The sequence below is a fragment of the Pithys albifrons genome, chromosome 3 (genome assembly GCF_047495875.1).
Source record: "Pithys albifrons albifrons isolate INPA30051 chromosome 3, PitAlb_v1, whole genome shotgun sequence".
Lineage (NCBI taxonomy): Eukaryota > Metazoa > Chordata > Aves > Passeriformes > Thamnophilidae > Pithys > Pithys albifrons.
Genome location: NC_092460.1, coordinates 13584359 through 13603592, shown reverse-complemented (window position 1 = coordinate 13603592; position 19234 = coordinate 13584359). Strand labels below are relative to the sequence as shown.

At 43.3% G+C, this 19234-nt stretch overlaps 1 protein-coding gene across 3 annotated transcripts in view; it reads right to left on the bottom strand.

Annotated features, from left to right (window-relative positions):
• POC1A (POC1 centriolar protein A) overlaps positions 1-19234 on the bottom strand; it is a 49156-nt gene that overhangs the window by 15795 nt on the left and 14127 nt on the right. For all 3 annotated transcript variants that reach the window (XM_071550518.1, XM_071550519.1, XM_071550520.1), the window contains exons 8-9: positions 11133-11201; positions 8034-8129 (exon numbers count right to left, since the gene is read on the bottom strand). In XM_071550518.1, coding sequence (XP_071406619.1) covers positions 8034-8129; positions 11133-11201 — 165 coding nt within the window. The remainder of the gene's footprint in view (positions 1-8033; positions 8130-11132; positions 11202-19234) is intronic.

Here is a 19234-nt window from a genome sequence, read left to right as displayed (position 1 = left end):
ATGTCTGTGCTCTCATCTGACTCACCTGCAAAGTAAAGTGCCAGCTGAATCCTGGGGACAGGCACCAGAGACAATGACACTGCTGCAGAGGTTTAATTTATTTTAGTCAGAGTTCAAGTGTGTAATTTATTTGGCACAAACCAAACAAATGTATTTGCCATTAAATATCTTATTACAACATCTGCATATTAAGCACTGGGAGCAGAGCAAGGAGCAGCTGAACATTAAAGGAAGAATAGATGAGCAGTTTCAGAATACAATATAGCTCTCAGTGACAAAGGGAAAACAGAAGTGATTTATTTATAGCAACCACTTAAAGACAGCACAGTGCAACTACTTGGGGGAAGGGGAAAATTAATCAGCCTTCATTCCAGAGGTACTGAGCCTCTTACAAAAATTGTTGTGGCTAAACAGCATTCTGACCAGCAATGATAGTGTGATTGGGGGGTAAGGGGCAAGTTTGAACTACACAACACACGTGCATCTGCAGTGAACTGACAGGGACAACTAAAAATGTCATTTTGCTTTTTAAATTGTGATACTTAGAAGATATATTGATACAATAACCTCCTACATGAATTTTACACCTACTAATAAAATGCAGGATTATTATAATACAATCCAGAGGAAATACTTCTTTTCCCTTTTCTCCTCCCCTCTCTCCACTGGAAGGAAAGACCCAAGTGATGCAAGGAGGGTAAATTCAGCTCTACCCTGAACTACCTTTAAATCAATTTTCACATTGCTTTTGGGGTTTTGTCTTTTTTTTTTTTAAGAGAATATGATGCAGTCAAGGCTTAATTTTCAAGTAGACAGCATTCCCTTTAAACAACATGTGCATTCAATGTATTTAATTCAATACAGACATTCAGTGTATTAAAATTCATTAAGTGCAGTCAAGCTCACTAACTTAGCTGAAAAAAATTCCTCTAAAAACAGAGAGGCAGGAAAATCCCAAAGGTGGTGTATGCTGTTCATTGGACCCCAATCCTACTAATCCAAAGAAGAAATACCACTAAAAGTCTTCTATTTCAAGGAGTCATTTTCACCACAGGTAAAGCGATTTTTTAAATGTGTTCTCCAAGAGCAACAGTGACATCCAGTGGAAGCATGTTAGCTTCAAGGTGAGCTCTACAGGGAAGTCAGGTGGAGTACACCAGGCTAGACTGGAGGGCTCCTGAAAAGCTGAGAGGTGGCCTCAGTTCTCCCTGCTACATACAAAGTACCATGGACTGAACATGGCTCTCTGAGCACAAGTTCATTCATCTAACATGGAAAAGGATCTCCTCTTCAAGCCAGCACTGAAATTTCTGGAGCAATCACATTCTTCAAGGCTTCCATTACTCCACATCTACTGTTCAGACCAGCAGAAGGTAACAACCAGAAATAGGATACAAGTTAAATTAGCTTTGTGAAAAAATTTATAGGACTATTCACCTGTGCTCACCTCTTAGCTGAGAATTCAAGTTGCAGTAACAAAGGGAACTAGGGAGGGAGAGAGAGAAAACAAGAAGGGATGTGAAAAGAACATCACTTACCTTTTATTTTTGCTTCAGACAAAGGTAAGCTGGGTTTGATATGCAAGAGGCCAAAAATTATTTATGCAGAATCTTCTTCCCTATTGGTGCTACTAAGAATACCAAGTTAAGCCACTAAAACTTGGCACCTCTACCCTAACAGCCATGTTCTGCCATAAGCCAATACATACAAAGCTTCTGATAACCTCAAGAAATACCAACAACCTCTAGTTGATCTGTCTTGGGTTGAACTGGCAAAATGCCAACTGCCCAACACAAAACAAGGTAACAGGTACATCTCAAACCCCTTCAAACTCAAACCCATCTCAAACTCTTGTGCAAAGCCTAAGGGAACCACCGGCAGAGGCAGGTGGATGAAGCAGGTCTGAGTATTTCAAGGGATGCAGCATCTCAGCATTAAGCTCTGCTGACCAAAATGCCCAGAAGGAAATCACAGAATCACAGACTATTCTGAGTTGGAAGGGACCCACAAGGATCATAGAGTCCAACTCTTAAGTCAATGGCCCACACAGGGGATTGAACCCATAACCTTGGCATTATTACAACCAAGTTTTAACCAACTGAGGGGGAAACAGCCATTGGCAGCCAAGGTACTCAAACATGCACAAGATCAGCCTGTCCATACAGAGGAGGCTGGACCTGGGCTGAAATCTGTACTGAAGAAATACCTGCATTGTATCTCTACAAGTGAGGCTGTTCAGCAGTCTCTGGCCCTCCTGCTCCTTCTTGGCCCAAAGGAAAAGCTGTTCCTCTCCCATGTTTCACTGACCTCACTCTGTGGTTCACTGCTGGCTTGGCTAACTTACCTCTGCAGTGTCTAAGTGTCACTTCCAAATCAGGACAGACAAAAGTACCATGGTTTTTGAGGGAACTTCAGGTCACAAGCACCTGTGCAGGCTGCTGAACACACCCAAGCTGTGCTGTCCATGCTTCCAGCTGGTTTACTGAACACCACTACACACCCCATGGCACCAGCTGGCCGAGAGCCCACCAAGATCAGGCTCCTTGCTTTTTGTGCTGTGATCTCTGCTTTATACAAGAAGTAGAAAGAATTCCAAGGAGAAGTGTATCTGGCACTGGAAGGAATAGAAGTCATGGTTCCTGATAAGCTCTGGCAAAGAGAACTGCCACAACCCAAAAACTGTAAGGAATATAACTCTTCACAAAGCTTGGGCTTCCAAATGATTACTAATTAATGCAATATACCAAAACCAACAGCCTTACTAACAAAAAGTGATAATAGGAACTCATCTTCAACAGTCAGCTCCTTTCCAATTTGAGATATATTTTAAACAGCTAAAAAGCCTCTATAAATGTTGAATAAACATAGGAAAGTCTTGCATGTGTTACATGTCCAAAAGCACAAATGGCATTGCTGTGATGAGTGACAACAGGGAGAAGTGATGCCAAACATTCCAGGCACAGTGAAACAATGTGTGGACAGGTAAAACCTGATAACTACTAATTGTTTAAAAAAAATTAAAGCAGGTCCCAAAGAAGGAAAAGCTAAGGGCAGCCTCCAACACTTGAGATTTGTATTTTCCTACTCTGCTTAGGCACTTCACCTCTCTCATCCAATTCTCCCCTTCCCTCAGTCCTAGTGTTTTCTTAGGAGATAAGAAGAGGTGTTCCAGAACCCCAAATGGAATAGTTAAGCTTTGTTGTACAGGTGAGGCTCAGTTGTCTATTCTAACACTGCTCCCTGAAAATAACAGCACCACAAACCTCAAATGAACAGATTTGTGTGGAAACAAGGCACTAGAGGAACAAAAAGATAAACAGGAAAACTCTTGGTAAGAAATTTCACCAAGAATTGACCTACTGCTCCCTCGTCCTGTTTTTGGGGGGAAAATTACCAAGAAAAAGCATCCAAACATCAAAATAAAGTGTTTATTCTCAGCCTTGCTATCCAGCTACAGGTTCTTTTATTACCAAAAGCATCAATCTCCATGGCAAGAAGCAGAACACACACAGCAATCTCCTGAAATGGGGCAAACAGATCAATCAGCAAAATTTGCCCCTTTCCAATGAAACAGGAATGTATATGCTGTGTAACCTACATGTCATGTGCATACCTAACTCTGTTAGTTATGTATAAAAATGCATGGAAGCATGTGCAGACACACACATACTGCAGTGCACCCATTTGTTATTACTCTTGCTTGAGTTGGGATTTTAGCAGAAAAGTTTGAGATCTTAGAAACTCCTTTGTAAAGCTTGAACTATCTTCATCCATCTCAAAGCTGACACAGAACAGAAGCTCAGGAAAAAATGTAAAACTTGTCTCTTTCTCTTTGAATTATGACTCAAGCATTAAAACAAGTCACACACAGCAGCAACCTAAGTGGGAGAACTTACATTAATTAGCCTGAGATGCTGAACTTAAAAGGCAATTTTTGTTCTGACCAATAATGACTTGTCAGGACTTGCCTTATTTTTCCAGAGTCGAAGAACAAATCTATTCACTGTAAGATGACAGAAATTAAAAGCTGATCCTTTTATTTCTGCAGGAAATCTTGTCAAACCAGAACACAAGGGAAAACAGTTGCACAGCCCAGCTGCTCCCATCCACTACTGGGCAAAGCTGTTGCAGGCTGTTGCAGCCATTCAGAGCTCCTTGGAAAGTCAAGCTGAGGGTGCCTGGGCCCTGTCTTCTCTTCTCTCTCATATTCTTCATCAAGACACTTGTCCTGTCACTACAGGCCTTTGTGAAAAGGGTTTCCTGTAGGCCCTTTAGGTACTGGAAGGCTGCTCCAAGGTGTCCCCAGAGCCAGGCTGAACAATCCCAGCTCTCTCAGCCTGTCTCTACAGTGAGGTGGCTCCAGCCCTCTGATCCATCCTCATGGGCCCCTCTGGACTCGCTCTAAAGGTCCATTGTCCTCCTTCTGTTGGGGCCCCAGAGCTGGATGCAGCATTGCAGGTGGGATCTCACCAGAGCAGAGACAGAATCCCCTCCCACGACCTGCTGGTCATGCTGGTTTTGATTCAGCCCAGGACAGGTTTGGCTTCGAGTGCACATTGCTGTGTCATGTCAAGCTTCTTGTCAACCAGCATCTCCAGGCCTTCCTCTGTCCCTGCTGAACCTCTGCCTTCTGGCAAACAGATACAAGGTCACACTTTGCAACAGGCTTACAGGAGTGGGCTTTCTTCAGTGGAAGGATGGGCAACCATCTACAACCACCCTGCTGGAGAGGGATGTGGGGGAGACCGTCTGAGCATCCTGTGATCCATCATAGCAGGACTCCTGCTCATTCCTACCAATCTCCTGCTTGGACAGCTAAGCAGGGCAGAAAACACCCATAACACTGTTGTTCTGATAAGCAAATAATCCACCTACTCTTCCAGGAGGAAGACAACTATGCACCAGACTAAAGCTTCCTGGAGTGGGAATCCTCAGAAAAGTAAGGTGGAGGCAGATCACAAAAAACAGTAATTTGCAGACCACATCTATGCTGAGTCATAGAATGGATTGGGTTGGAAAAGACCTCCAAGATCATCAAATCCAACCCTTGCTCCAACTCCAGTCCCTTGACCAGATCATGGCACTCAGTGCCACGGCCAATCTCACCTTAAAAACCTCCAGGGATGGGGAATCCACCCCCTCTCTGGGCAGCCCATTCCAATGCCTGAGCACTCTCTCTGCAAAGAATTTTTTTTCTGATCTCCAACTTCAATTTCCCCTGGCAGAGCTTGAGCCCGTGCCCCCTTGTCCTGTTGCTGAGTGCCTGGGAGAAGAGACCAACCCCCACCTGGCCACAACTTCCCTTCAGGGAGTTCTAGACTGTGTTGAGGTCACCTCTGAGCCTCCTCTTCTCCAGGCTAAACACCCCCAGCTCCCTCAGCCTCTCCCCACAGCACTTGTGCTCCAGTCCCTTCTCCAGCCTCATTGCTCTTCTCTGGCCCCGCTCCAGCCCCTCAATCTCTTTCCTGAAGGTTGGATCCACGCTGTTCAATACAGGATTCCTCCCTTACAATGCTTAAAAATAAATAAACAGAAAGGGGTGGAGGAGGTACAAACAACAACACACCTTCATATCCTATGGCAAGGAGTTGTTGCTCTGTGCAAGAGAACTGATTCCCAAAGGGAACTTCACAGCAAGTTAAAAAAAAAGTACAAAAGGATTCATAAGTATTAACAGATGCCAAAATTAGATATAGTTACCAATTTGGAAGCCAAAAGGTCAAAAAAAAAAAGGCACATCTGGCCTATGAGTAATTCAGGAGGAATTTGTTTACACAAGGACAGTGGCTGACAGAACGAAGTGCTGCAGTCAGCACAGAGAGCAGGCACCCGAGGCCACCAAACAAACGGAACCAGCAACAGAGAGAGGTGGAGTCAGCTCTGGACATTCAGTTATAGGACTCAGACAACTTTATAATCAGATTATGATTTTTGGAATTACTCCCTAACCCTATTCAACAGGACTATTTTGAAAAAAAAACCTCAAAAACAAAAACTTGAAGAAATAAGCACAGTCCAATGCTTGGAGAAAGTTCTCAACTCAGCAGTGTAGAAAGAGGCCTAAATGTGTGTCTTAAAGATGCATTTGAAGAGTCACAGGCTACTTACTCGTTTCAAAGTCCTTTCTGTTGAAGTGTTGCTTTTCCCAACTTCCCTTTTGGAAGGTCTGCTATGCTTACAAATCTGGGAGATCCACCACTAAGTGCCACTGAACTTCACAACAGGTAAAGATATTTAAAAGATTTGTGATCCTGAATTTCAGAAGAGCAGAAAGACCTTTTGGCAAGAGAGTGTCAAAGGACAGCACTGCAAAGAAACTCTCTTCCACACAGGAACAGTTTTATTGGAGGGATTGATGTTCAGGGTGGTTAGTCACAGTTTAAGAGATTTGCTCAATAGCTTCAATGGACATCCTGAGAGGTCTTATAATGAAGAACTAAGTTCTATGAGAGCACAAGCATTTTCTTCCTTTCCTTAAGTTACTACTGGATAGTATGTTCTGGCAATAAAAGCAGTACAAGTGAGGGTGAACTTACCATCATCTCCCATTACCCAATACCTTTTCCACATTATTTCATCCATTCAATGGCATGCTATAAACCAAAACTGGTGTTTTTTCCCCAGAAAGGCTTTCTTTGTCTCTGCTGTCTTTCAGCCCAGAATTATACTACACCATATTTTCATTTAAAGCAGATAAGAGTTCAAAGTTAGACCAGTTCAACAGGCTAATAAACAAAGAGGTCATTGGACTGCTAGTTTCATAGCCTGCATAGCTTTAGAGTTAGAGCACTGGAGGGGAAGAGGAAGTCAGATTTAGCCAAAACCAGCCAAGGATCAATAAACACTTTCACATCCTCCTTCCTCTGTGACTGCTTTCTCCCATCCTCTTCCACTCACCTTGCACTAACCAACCTCTCGTTTGGTTTGCTTTCTTTACAGAGCATCTCACAAAGCATCAGGTTTAGAGCTGCAGTCTCAAATCTTGTTCATCACAAAATACTAATGGCTATTCCAATGTCTCTAGCTACAGTCTGAAGTCATATTAAACAAAAACACTACTATGTTTGAGAGAAGTTTAGTAGCTCAGTAAAGATCTAAGTTGATAAGGTCAAAGGCACTGTCATAGAGCAACAGATGTTGGCTGGAAGCTCACCCCTCAACTGGGGCAATGCCACTCATGCACAGACCCCCAGTGTCACAAACCGCCTTTTAGTGACAGTTCATGTTGAACAAACTAACCAGAAAGGAGACACAGTAATAACATGTTGCAGAATCTTGTAAGTATGCTCAAATGTATCAAAAATATCCAAAGATTGACAAGCTAAAATTCAGAAATGAATCATCAGCACATGCAAGAATTGTAACTCCTATAGGCAGTAAGTGGTGAGGGCCACCCTGGTCAGAGCCACAACGTGCAGCATCAGTTCTGCATTTAGATCAGAGCATCAGCCTGTGTTACTCAGCTGGTGGATTTATCCCTCTGTCACAACTCAGATGTCTCCAGACACACAGCCTAGGAAACAGATAGGAACTAATGTCTCCAGGTACTTAGAAAAGAAGCTCCAGTACAATATGTCACCTATTTGTCATCTGTGACACCTACACACAAGGATTTTTTTTGTCTTTGCTGATTGTCAGTGAAAAGACATCATGAACATTACATTATATTTTCAGGACTGACATCAGCCTGAAGGATTCATATCAGTCAGCAAAACCAACTTCAGCTGTAGCTCCCACCTGCTTTTTTGGGAACTATCATTCAAGCCTACCACAGGTTTTTAAAGAGAGGCTGTTAATAAAAAAGCACATCATAAATGCAATAAACTTACCTCCTATTTAAAATCATTTTAAATCCTAAAAAGTACAGTTAAATAAAAGCAAATAGTACAAGATAAGTTAAAATAGATATCTTGCAGCTCAAATAAATACCAAGGTAAGACAGTTCCATAGTTGAAGCACCTGAATCCCACACTTATGAGTTGCAGAAAGTGTTCTGAGAAGGAACTCCACGGGATTACTGCATGCTGACCTACCCCAGTGTGATGGGACCTCTCCACACTGCCAGATTTCTGAGTTTTCAGGCCATCACCATAATCTGCTGTGTCAAAGTTAGTCTTCCACACCATCACCTGCAGAAGAAAGTTTTAACTTCATTAAAGTTTTGTATCTAAGTTTGCTTAAAGGACAATGTTGTTAACGAATCAGAGAAGAGACAGCAGAGCCACACAAAGTTAACCCAGGAAAGTTGTGCCATTGATTCAATTAAAGATGTTGGTAAATATCTACTGAATACAGACATGGCTTAACTGAGTTCTCAATGGGTAAGTGACTTCCCTCCAGCATTCCTTGGGTCACAAACATCATGACACTGGAATGACCTGGAGAACTTCAAAGCAACATTATACACCATTAAATACACCAGAATACACCATTAAATACACAAGAATACACCATCAAACCCATAAATATTTTAAAATACCCTGCTTGGCATTACATCACTTACCAGTCACACCACAACCAACTAGTCACTCCCTTATCATGAGATTCATTCAGAGGAAAAGAATAGCTAGCACTGAGATTAGCTTTAGAGATCTTAAGTTAGTTTGTCAGCTGAACACCAAATTTAAATCCCACTTACAGGCCCCTACTCTCCATAATGCAGTACTAGTTTCAGAAGAGAGGCCTCTAACACATAAATCACTTCAAGATAACAAGAGCAAAACTATGGAATAAAACCCCTTAGCAGTGTCCCTCCAAGTCTAAAGATGTTCAAGAGCAGCCAATCAACTATTTCAGAGGTCTGAAAGACACCCAAGAACCTGGGCAGCTCATCTTTCTTATCAGAAACATCAATGTTTATTCTTCACTTACTAATTTTCAACCCTGCTTCATGTGCAATATAAGCATTTTTCTTTTGTAGTTGCATGGGTAACCAATGAGATCATTCCACTGTGTAACAGGAAAAAAAAGGGATGCTCTTTTACTGTATAGATTAATCAATCTGTATTAATTGTATAGATTTCCTCCTCACAGCTGCCAAAGGTGCTACTACAACAAAAGTGGGCACTGCCACTGGTCTAACCTGGGCATTAAGAGCAATGCAATGTAGCTCAGTGAGGACTGGGGACAGAAAAATGGATCCTTGCTCAGACCACCGCTTGGGACAAAGTCTGTCCATGTCCTCACCTCACACTGTTAAAACCAGCACACATTTGCAGCACAGCCTCATGGAACAGACCTGTTTGCAGCTCAGTAATTATGTTTCATTGGAGAGATTACATGTCTAAATTACCACATAAAAATGCTTTTTGACCTGCAGAGACATTCCTAATAACTATTTCTCATATTTCACTTTGATTCAGAAAGCCAGGATTCAACAAGATCCATTCCACTTGTATGTACACAGCTGCCAATTTAGGGCTAATCCTGGTTTTATACATACACACATATATATGTGTGTATGTATACCTTTATATATATATATATATATATATTCTAGGTAAAGTTCTCTCTCCATGCACAAAGGAAGCGCTGCCTGTACTTTCAGAGACAAAACTAAAAGAAGGGAGGTGGCTCCTCCATGAGAGCCAAGAGCCCCCTTTCTCAATATATGCATCCAAAACCACACAAACTCCAGCCCCAATGGGAAGGGCTGCCAAATAAGTTTGTTGGGATCCCATGCCCTGAACATACAAATACACCTGTACAAGGGCCCGTTCTAGACAGGCATTGCCAGGTATTAGTCCAATTTAGTACCACCAGATGATCCTTTGCAATGAGCATTACTTTGCTTAAAGAAATCCCAGCCACAAGAGAGACAAAAGAGCTGATAAAACATAAGCCTTTTGAAGGAATCTACTTCACACAACAAAAAAATACAGGCTAATACATCCTCTTAAGCTCAAAAAGAAACAAAGAGTCAGCTTCTTGGCTTTGCGTAGAAATTGAAGACAATTTCTGAAGTTTTCTATTGAAAACAAGTAATGAAATGCAGCTTCCAGCTGTATCAGGGCTTTCATTAAGGAAGAGAGAAACAACAGCAAACAGGCATTATATATTTCTTGGGTTAGATAAGCACTTCAAGAGCAAACTTTTATCTAGTGACCCCAATATAACTTTATAAGACAAAAAAACAGGCTCTCTTCAAAACAGTCTGTTTGAAGTATTAAATAAAAAGTAATCTTAAAGAGACAGGATAACAACCTGTGCCACCTATGCCAGTAAATCTATGAAACAGAGTTAAAATGAAGCAACTTGTGGAACTGCCATGAGCTACAACCCTTGGACAGGCTCCCTTCTCAAAGTACACAACTGAAACACACTGCATAGAGAACCCCTCAAGTCACTCCAATGTGGTCCAGACCCACAGGGTACATTTCTGCCTTCCTGCTCTGAGAACAGAAAACAAAACCCAGCAGCTTTAAAAGAAACGTGAATTTGGATTATCACTCAGAACCAGAAGCATAGGAGGAGATCTCCCTCCTGTTCCATCCACAAAACCCTTCACCAGTAGTACAAGACACTCAGGATCTCACCAGAGTGTACATATCAAGGTCAGCACAGAAAAGCCCAATTCTGACCAAAAACCTGTGCAACTGCAGCATTAGCACAGCTTTGCAGAGGCTCCCATTAAGAAAGAGGCCAGCAGTTGATACTAATGTCTAATCAGACTCAAACCCACGTGGCCTCAGTCCCTGAGCACAGACCTGTGGAGAGCATTAGGAATATGGAACACAGAGCACTGTGGACCAGTGGAACCTGGAAGAGCATTCAGGGGAAGCAGCCCTGCCTGCCTTGTCCTTATGCCTGTGTCTCGGATGCAGCCAGTGGCACATCAGGAGACAATCCAATGGCACAGCCTGATTCTCAAAACCCTCATCACAGCCATTTGTACCCCCACCTGACTGACTCCCCAGCAGCAGGTGACTCACAAAACCACATCACAAGGGCCACATAGGGGGCAATACTCACCCCCAGAGAATCCTGAAATGCTGAAATGCTTCCTCAGGGAGAAAAGCCTGTGTTTAATATCTCTCACTCCTTTTAATATTTGTTCTCTCTCTGAATATAGTAAGAGGTCAAGATAGAGTACTAACAAGGCACAAAACAATCAAATTAAACAAATCAGATACCTGTTCATCAGACCCTCCAGAAGCAAATAAGTCTCCATCTCTTGAAAACGCTACACAGGTGGCTGGACCCTGCAAACACATTTAAAAGATATGTTTAAAAAAACATGAAAAACCAAAGTGCTGTAAAGTTCCATTCCCTGCATCTTTACAAGGTATGTCTCATTGGACATGAGCAAAGTAAAGGCAAAATTTGAAAAGCTCTTTCTTACCTGTCAGGTAAAAGGGCCACAATTAAGATGCTGAGCTTGCTGGCACTTACCATTTCCCACACTTTTGCCTCCAGTTTGAGACACTCACTTTTCAATATCCATGGCATTAAACCAGAGACAGGAACAACACAATTTTTACAGTCAGGCTTTTCTTGTTCCCCTCAAACATTCCATACAAACTCCTCACTGCAGAAGGCCCAAAGCTTTAAAGCTCTTTGTTTCCTGCACCATGACATTAATTTCAAAACATGCATGACCAGCTATCAACCAAAGCAATCAATTTGCACCCGTTAATTGGGCCAAAGTTAAAAGCATTTTAAGTCACAAGAAATCTGTCCAAGCAGAATAACTGAAGATATAAAATTTGGTACTCAGAGCAGAATCCAAACTCATTTTATGTGAGACTTGGCACTCAAGAAGCCCACAAGATTTTCAGCCCAGGAGGAAGACAAAGGCAAGGCTACCTGAGGAGCACTGGTAAAAAGGACACATCCCTGAATGGCAGAGCAGAATATATTGAGTTCATACACTGACTTCTATTGACTGCATTCTGTAGTTCTACCTGGAGCTTTGCAGGAGGCAGATACTCTCTGGAAACCCACCAACAGGAAAAAGTCATCAGAGAGGGACATTCAAAGGCACCAGAAACAAAAGAGAATCAGAGCTTGGTATTCCCTTATGCACGGAGTGTGTGGCCAAGCAACAACAGAGGCTTCAAACCAAACAGACACCTGCAGCAGCACCAGAGAATGCAAGCAGCAGGCAGGCACTCCTTACAACACCATCATTTCTCAGTTTTAAGCTGCAGCCTAATGATCCATGCAGGTTTGTGTTCGTTGGCAGGATTTTTTACTGAAGAATAAAAGGATTGCTTAAATTGGTTTTCTCTTAGTTGTACAGAAGGGATGCCATCTCAGGACCAAGATGGGGACCCGAGATAATTCACACACACACAGGTTTGGTGAACATGGTGGAAGCACTTTACTTCCAGCTGGGGTCTGGATTACAGGGGTCCCGATAGGGGCGGGGTTTGGAGGGGATTGGGCAGCACATCTGAGGACAGCATTAGGAAGGCAGGGATGGGAGAGGCTCAAGTCCAGGGTGGAGAAGGAAACCCAGGGGATACAGAGAAAAAACCTCAGGGGAAAAACACACACAGAGGGGGGAAAGAACATGGGGGTGTGAGCCTTGGGGGCTGAGTTTGACAATGCCAGAGTTGATGCACCCACGATCATCCCCACAGCAGAAGCACTTGCATTCTGAAGAAACCTCACACAGTCAGTTCTGAGAAGTTTCAAATGCTGCTGAGTGCTGAGCACACAGCTTACCCCACACACCCACCTGGATGTGTGTCAGCCCCTCAGCAAGCACACAGAAGGAGGCACAGGGGAAGGATGGGCCAGGTGCTCCGAGACGCAGTTAAACAGAGCTGGGAAATGGTTACATGTGTTTGAGCACAGGCACAACAGACAAACTGTTCTGCTGAGAATAAACAGCTGAGAACCCAGATCAAGGAGGTCTGTCAGCTGCTGAACACATGCCTTTGCAGAATGTCCCAAGCTGAAACAGGCAGAGGCCGGAATGAGGACTTCCAATGGTGCTGACAAGCTGGGGAGGATGGGAGATCCCAAAAACAAACACCAAAAACACAAACAAAAAAGCAACAATAACCACCAGAAAACTCCACCACACAATCATATCACTCCCGTCACAAGCAGAGTGATCCTCTTTCAAGTGAGATCATGTATCTCAGAAGGTTTCAAGTAAGAAGCTTCTCACTAACAAGATGTAAGGAGAGACTATTCTGTTAAGGGTCCACATCTTCCCAATGAGCATCACATGGAAATCTCACATCCAGTTTGACTCTGGTTTCCCTTCTTCCTCTCCTTTGTAAAAGTGAACTCAGTGTTACAAATCTTGAAAGCAGACAAATGCACAAAAAGATTCCATCTGGGATAAGCACCCAGCTCTCACTGCAGCCTGTGTCCCACAGCCCTGGGGGCTTCCAAACAACAGGCACAAGGTAATGCCAGCAAAACCAGAGCCTTGATGTGGTCACTCCCAGTGTGAAGGGTTTTAGTTTCCTTCAAACACATCAAGGTATTCTCATATTATCATTTCACCTGCAGTGATTTGAAAACATTTTGAGGTTTTCCAGTAGCATCACCTCACTCAAGAGAGCTCACCAGAAATGTTCTAGTAGCAGCAATCTCAAAATGCACGTGCACTCATGAGTGTGACTAAGCCTGTTCAAGTGACACAGCAATAACTGGGTTAGGAATTTCAAATCAAAGACACTGCCATCAATCAGCTGAGTCTCTGCCTTTATTGCCACCCACCCTTCCCAGCATTTCAGATCTCCAGCCTCACTGTCAGGAATGGAAGCTCTAAAAAAACTGCAAAAGCAAAATAACCAGGAAGAAAGGGCAGAAACAACTACATAGCTAGAAAACTGTGGTGGTGAATATTCCTCCAGGCTACAGAAGCTGCACTGTGACAATAATAAACCAGAGCTAGGAGGGTAGAAAAAAATTAAGATAAAGTGTTCAGGAAGAAGCACAAGTGAGGAACATTGGAGAAGGGCAATGTTTCCCAAAAATATTTTTATCAGTCTAAATATTTCAGTCTATTTAGACAAAATCTAGCACAACACAAATCACATCAAAACAGGCAATGAACTGACTCCAAAGTCATGGCATTCTTAAGGGAAAAAAAGTTCAACAGAACATACTCCTCCCAAAATAGAAAATGATATCAAAGAGTGAATGTGCCTTTATAAATTGAAAAAAAAGGGAACAAACAAGTCTATAGACACAACATCCTCTACAGATTTGTTGACATGAATTAAGTGAAAAGTATTCCTGCTACATCCACTCACAGAACTCTTCCCAGATATAACAGGTTTGCTGTAGCAACATAGTTTGCCAAATACTCTTGCAATTTAATATAAACACCAAGAATAAAAAGCTACACTTGCCAGTTATTAGACAGCCTAAATTCCATTTGTCCCAGGTGAGCACAGCAGAGATTTCTGATGCTGTCCTGGACAACAGGCAAGTGGTTAGACACTGAAGAATTCAAATCTTCCTTCTTTTTTTCCTCCTTGCATTAAAAGTAGCAGTTGCACATTCTTCTGTAGAGGTTATACAGAGAATTTTAAGCTTATTTCCCACATAACTAGAACTTGTGGGATGAAGCAGCCCTCTGAAGGATCACTCAGTTCCTCTTTCTGTAGCAGGATACAATGGCCTTCTGTCAGTATCTCCTGGAGGTTCAGAATTCCCAGTCTGCCTCTCCACTGTCCACAGTGCTCTGCACAAGCTGTGAGCACCAATCCCAAACTCCTGCAGCTTTCTGCCTGACACTAAACAGAAAGCTGCAGAAATGAAGCAGTTGGACAACAAGACACACCACACAAGAAGTAAGGAACATTTCTATTCAGCCCTCAGAAGGTCAGTAACATGATGACTCTCAAGCTTGCGTGTATGTCAGACAGAGTTTGAGATAATAACGACAGCTTTGCAGAAAGTTTGAGGGGGAGTACAGAAGAAAGCAAAAATTCATCCACTGGAATTGTTGAGTGAGAAGAACCATTGCAGCTAATTAATACTCATGTCACCTCCTCTAGTGAAAGAGCACAAGGCAAGGTGGGAGGTAAGTCCCAGAGAGCCTTGAAAAGCAAAACTTTCTCCAACACCGGAGCAGCAAAGAAACCGTAAAGAAAAAGGAAGGCACACAGAAGGAATAACCAGCTTGAACCTGGTCCTTTGCAGCATTCCCAGTGAACACAATCCAGGCAAGTCTGCATGCCATGGCAGCTGAGACACCAGGTGACAGCCCACTCTGAGCTGCATCCAGAGGTAACAAAGGTGAGGCCCAGAATGCTACAAAATCTACATGCAGACCAGTCCCCAGAGATGGAGATTACACCTTCTCCTGTTTTCCCACTTTCTGCAGAAGGAAGCCAGTGATCACAAGGCCTTTATTGCCCTAGCAATTCACAGGGTGATGAGCTTACATAAAACATTAAGTCTGGCCTTCAAAACAGATGTTCAGAACTACTCTGAATGGCTGGAATGCACTAATCACCCAGAGATGGGACCCAAAGCCAGGACACAGATTACAACACGGAGTGAGAATGGATTGGGTTGGAAAAGACCTCCGAGATCATCAAGTCCAACCCTTGCTCCAACTCCAGTCCCTTTACCAGATCATGGCACTCAGTGCCATGGCGAAGCTCAGTTGAAAAACCTCCAGGGATGGGGAATCCACCCCCTCTCTGGACAGCCCATTCCAATGCCTCATTGCTCTCTCTGTAAGAAATTTTTTTCTGCTCTCCAACTTCAATTTCCCCTGGCAGAGCTTGAGCCCGTGCCCCCTTGTCCTCTTGCTGAGTGCCTGGGAGAAGAGACCAAGCCCCACCATCAGGAACAACTGATACAGGGGTGACATAGGACAACAGAAATAGCATCCCTGAACACAAAGTTTTCAAGGAGAGAGCTAAAAATAGATCTTTCTGAAATAAATACTTAAGGAAAAAGCAAAGAGTCCAGCTTGGAGAAATGGAAATATGCCTGGAGCAGCAGATTAATGTGCAGCATTCAAAAATAATGAGTGGACAATCACAGAAATCCCTCCTGAACACCCTTTCCTCCCCACAGAGCTGCTGGGCACAGAAGGCACATCACTGCAGCAACAGCAGGGCCAACACCAACAGTCAAGAGAGGCCAGACTTCCAGGCTTCAGCTGGAAACAGAGCTAACATTTTGGCTTCAGCATAACAGAAGAAACAAGAACCAGGCTGGAGAAGGTCCAGGAACAAAGCAGAGGAGAGTAGTTTAATGATGCACTGTCTGCACTATGAAAGGAGAGGCAGTGAGGAAGGAAGCTGGAGAGACAAGTGGTATCAAAGATGCCAGTAGATTTTTAATGTTTTTTTTTTAATCCTGGGAGAAACTAATGCATAGTAGAGAAGAGTCAGGTAAGAGAGCAGGGAAGGGGCCAAGAACTGGAACAAGGCACATTTAGAGGATGCAAATAGTTGAATTAAAGGGGAGCTTGCTCTTCCACTGCAACAAAAGGAGATGTAGAAGTGGGAAGATATGAACCAGTCAAACTGTCCTGGAAAAAAAGAGCAAAAGGAGATAGTAGAGGAGACAAGGCTTGAGAAGCAAATCGAGCAGCAATCAGTGCACTGGGATCCCAGGCATGGCATCATCAGTTGCATAAAGAAATAATAATAAACAGAGCAGTCACTGCCACTGCTGACAACGCTTTCAGCTGCTTCACGCACAGCAGAAGGTCGCAGGTCACATTTGGGCAGAGGGACACTGACATGACAGAGGGTAGAGGAGGAAAAGGTGCACAGAATAAGTGATCAAGACAATTAGAAAACCACAAAAGTAAGAAATTGCATAAATGCATACAAGTGCCAAAGAACACAGAAAGCCTGAGACAAGATGCTGGTTGCTGTGATTTTCACCTATGTCTTCTATTGGCACATTGGAAAAATCAAGAGGTGGAAGCCAGAGCTGAGTATTGTCCTCAAGTAGGGATGGAATGGAAAGTTACATGGACTGTGGAAACAATTCACACCTCCAAAATTAAGGAAAAGAAAAATATTTAGATAAGAAAGGCAGATTCCTAGAAACTGCACAATGAGAGTGGTAACAAAGGAGGAAAAGGGAGATGGAAAGGGAACCAAGGAAAAAAGCACAGGGAACAGAGATGGCAATGGCAACAAGGGATGTTTTCACGCAGAATAACTCTGACATGAAGTCACAAGGATTCTCAGTCCACTGGGCTTTGAAAAGTTCCTATATTACTACACAGAGCAAGACTGTCCTGCCTGCACCTGCCCCCTCCTTCACCAGGGAGTAAGGGCTACAGTTAACGCAAGGAAAAATTATACTGGCATCTTAAAATTGAATCTTCTGTAGTTTTAATTAATGAAAGCTTCAGTTTATAAAACTTTTTATAAAAAAAGGCAAGAACAGAGCACGCATTTGTTTTTAAGACTCAGAAATGCCAACCTAAAGTCAACTGCGTGTTTGTGACACACCTTTGTCTCTCTTTGCTGTTCGACTTCTGTGCAGCCCTGAGATGTCCTTTAACCCTTCAGAGAGGACAGGCCTGCACTGATGTTTAATGCCACCTATGCAGAGCTGGCAGCAGACAGTGAAGGAGCACATTTGTTTCCTCTGCACCTGCTCAGGAACTCTGCTCATTAGTCAGCCAACAAAGCAGAGAGCACTTATGTCACCCAGGTAGGTAAAATGCAGCTACTTCATAGTTCAAGTCAAGGTTGCTTAGAGAATTTAACTTTGCATTTTCTGTCTTCCTATTTATAAACACAACCATGAGATGTTTTCTAAATATTTACTCTGAACTTCCACTCCCACTGAGGAAGACAGTCTGGAAATGCTCTAATCAAACCACTCCAAAGGGCAGACAAGCTGGGTGTACATACCTGCTCTCCTCTAGCAACTCTCCGGACGTGACTTCGGAGCACCAAAACATTCTGTTCCTCACCAACCATTCAGCACCACAGGTGGACTTACATACCAACCCAGTGTTTCATTTGTCTGGAGTTAGACAGGAGCACTTCACAGCTTGAAGCACTCCAGAACCCAAAGATGCAGCACAATCAGGATGACACTTTGTGGCTGCAGGATGTCAGCTGTGAGCTGCAAACTCCGACTCTCTCTAATGATCCTCCTGCTGCAAGGAGCCAGCCACACTTCAGTCAAAGACAGCAATGTAAACTTGGCCAACCTCCCCATGTAAACTACAGCTAATCAGCTGCTAACAAATTCCTGGCACTCCGGCAGTTGCGTCAAAGAATGTCTAAAGGACCTTAAGGTTTTTTTCCGTCAAGTGTCCACTTGCATGGAGCCTTCCCAGAACAATGTAACAGCTGCCAGTAGGAACAAAGTGTCAACCAGCATGTTCAACCACACACAGGCACAACTCGGGAACATCTTCAGAACAGGCTGTTCGTTTGGTAACTAACCCACAGCCCTCACTTAAAAAGGCAAATCTACTTAATGACCAAAGAGATCCACACCCACTTCATTTTTAGCACAAATCACAGTGGTAACAGAGGGGGCAAAAATCCCTCAGTATTAAGTAGCCTGGATTTAACTATGAGCAGAACAGGCTGGAATACACCTTGGCAGCTCCTGCTGAAAGCAGGGCTCAGTCACTGCTAGCTGCTTCCTGTGAATGAACCACAGGCTGCCATATCTTTTACTGAAAAGGAATCTGTTAAATCAGGCAGTAAAAGAACCAATTCACAACAACACAGCACATGCCACAGAAGGACCCTGAGAGTAGCTCAGTTGGTTAAAATTTGTTTATAATAATGCCAAGGTCATGGGTTCAATCCCCTGTGTGGGCCACTGACTTCAGAGTTGGACTCGATGATCCTTGTGGGTCCCTTCCAACCCAGAACAGTCTGTGAATGCCATTCAGGGCTATGCCAGGCCTGGCTCCACAGCCACCTCACTGCAATAACCTTAAGGATAACCAGAAAGCTCTACCAGCCACTTTGATACTTGTATTGTTTCCAAACTGAAGGAGCTGCAATCCCACAATGGCAGCCCCTTCACCTGTGCCAATGGTAAAGCTTCTCCAGTGTCAGTCAGGTGCCCAGGAGAGTGGCCAACACTGTCCTACAGATCTGAAGCAACAGAGAGGAAAAACACGGAGCTTGAACTCCATTTTTGAACAGATGATCCTCAAGTTAATTACAGCATTAGCCTAGAGGGACTTTCCAGTGTCTAATTGTGAAGACCTCCATCATCATAATCAGTTTTGGACTCTCATTCAGAGCTAAATGCATTTTTTGTGCCACTGCAGTCAGTGAGGAGCAGCAGGAGAAAAATGGAAAGC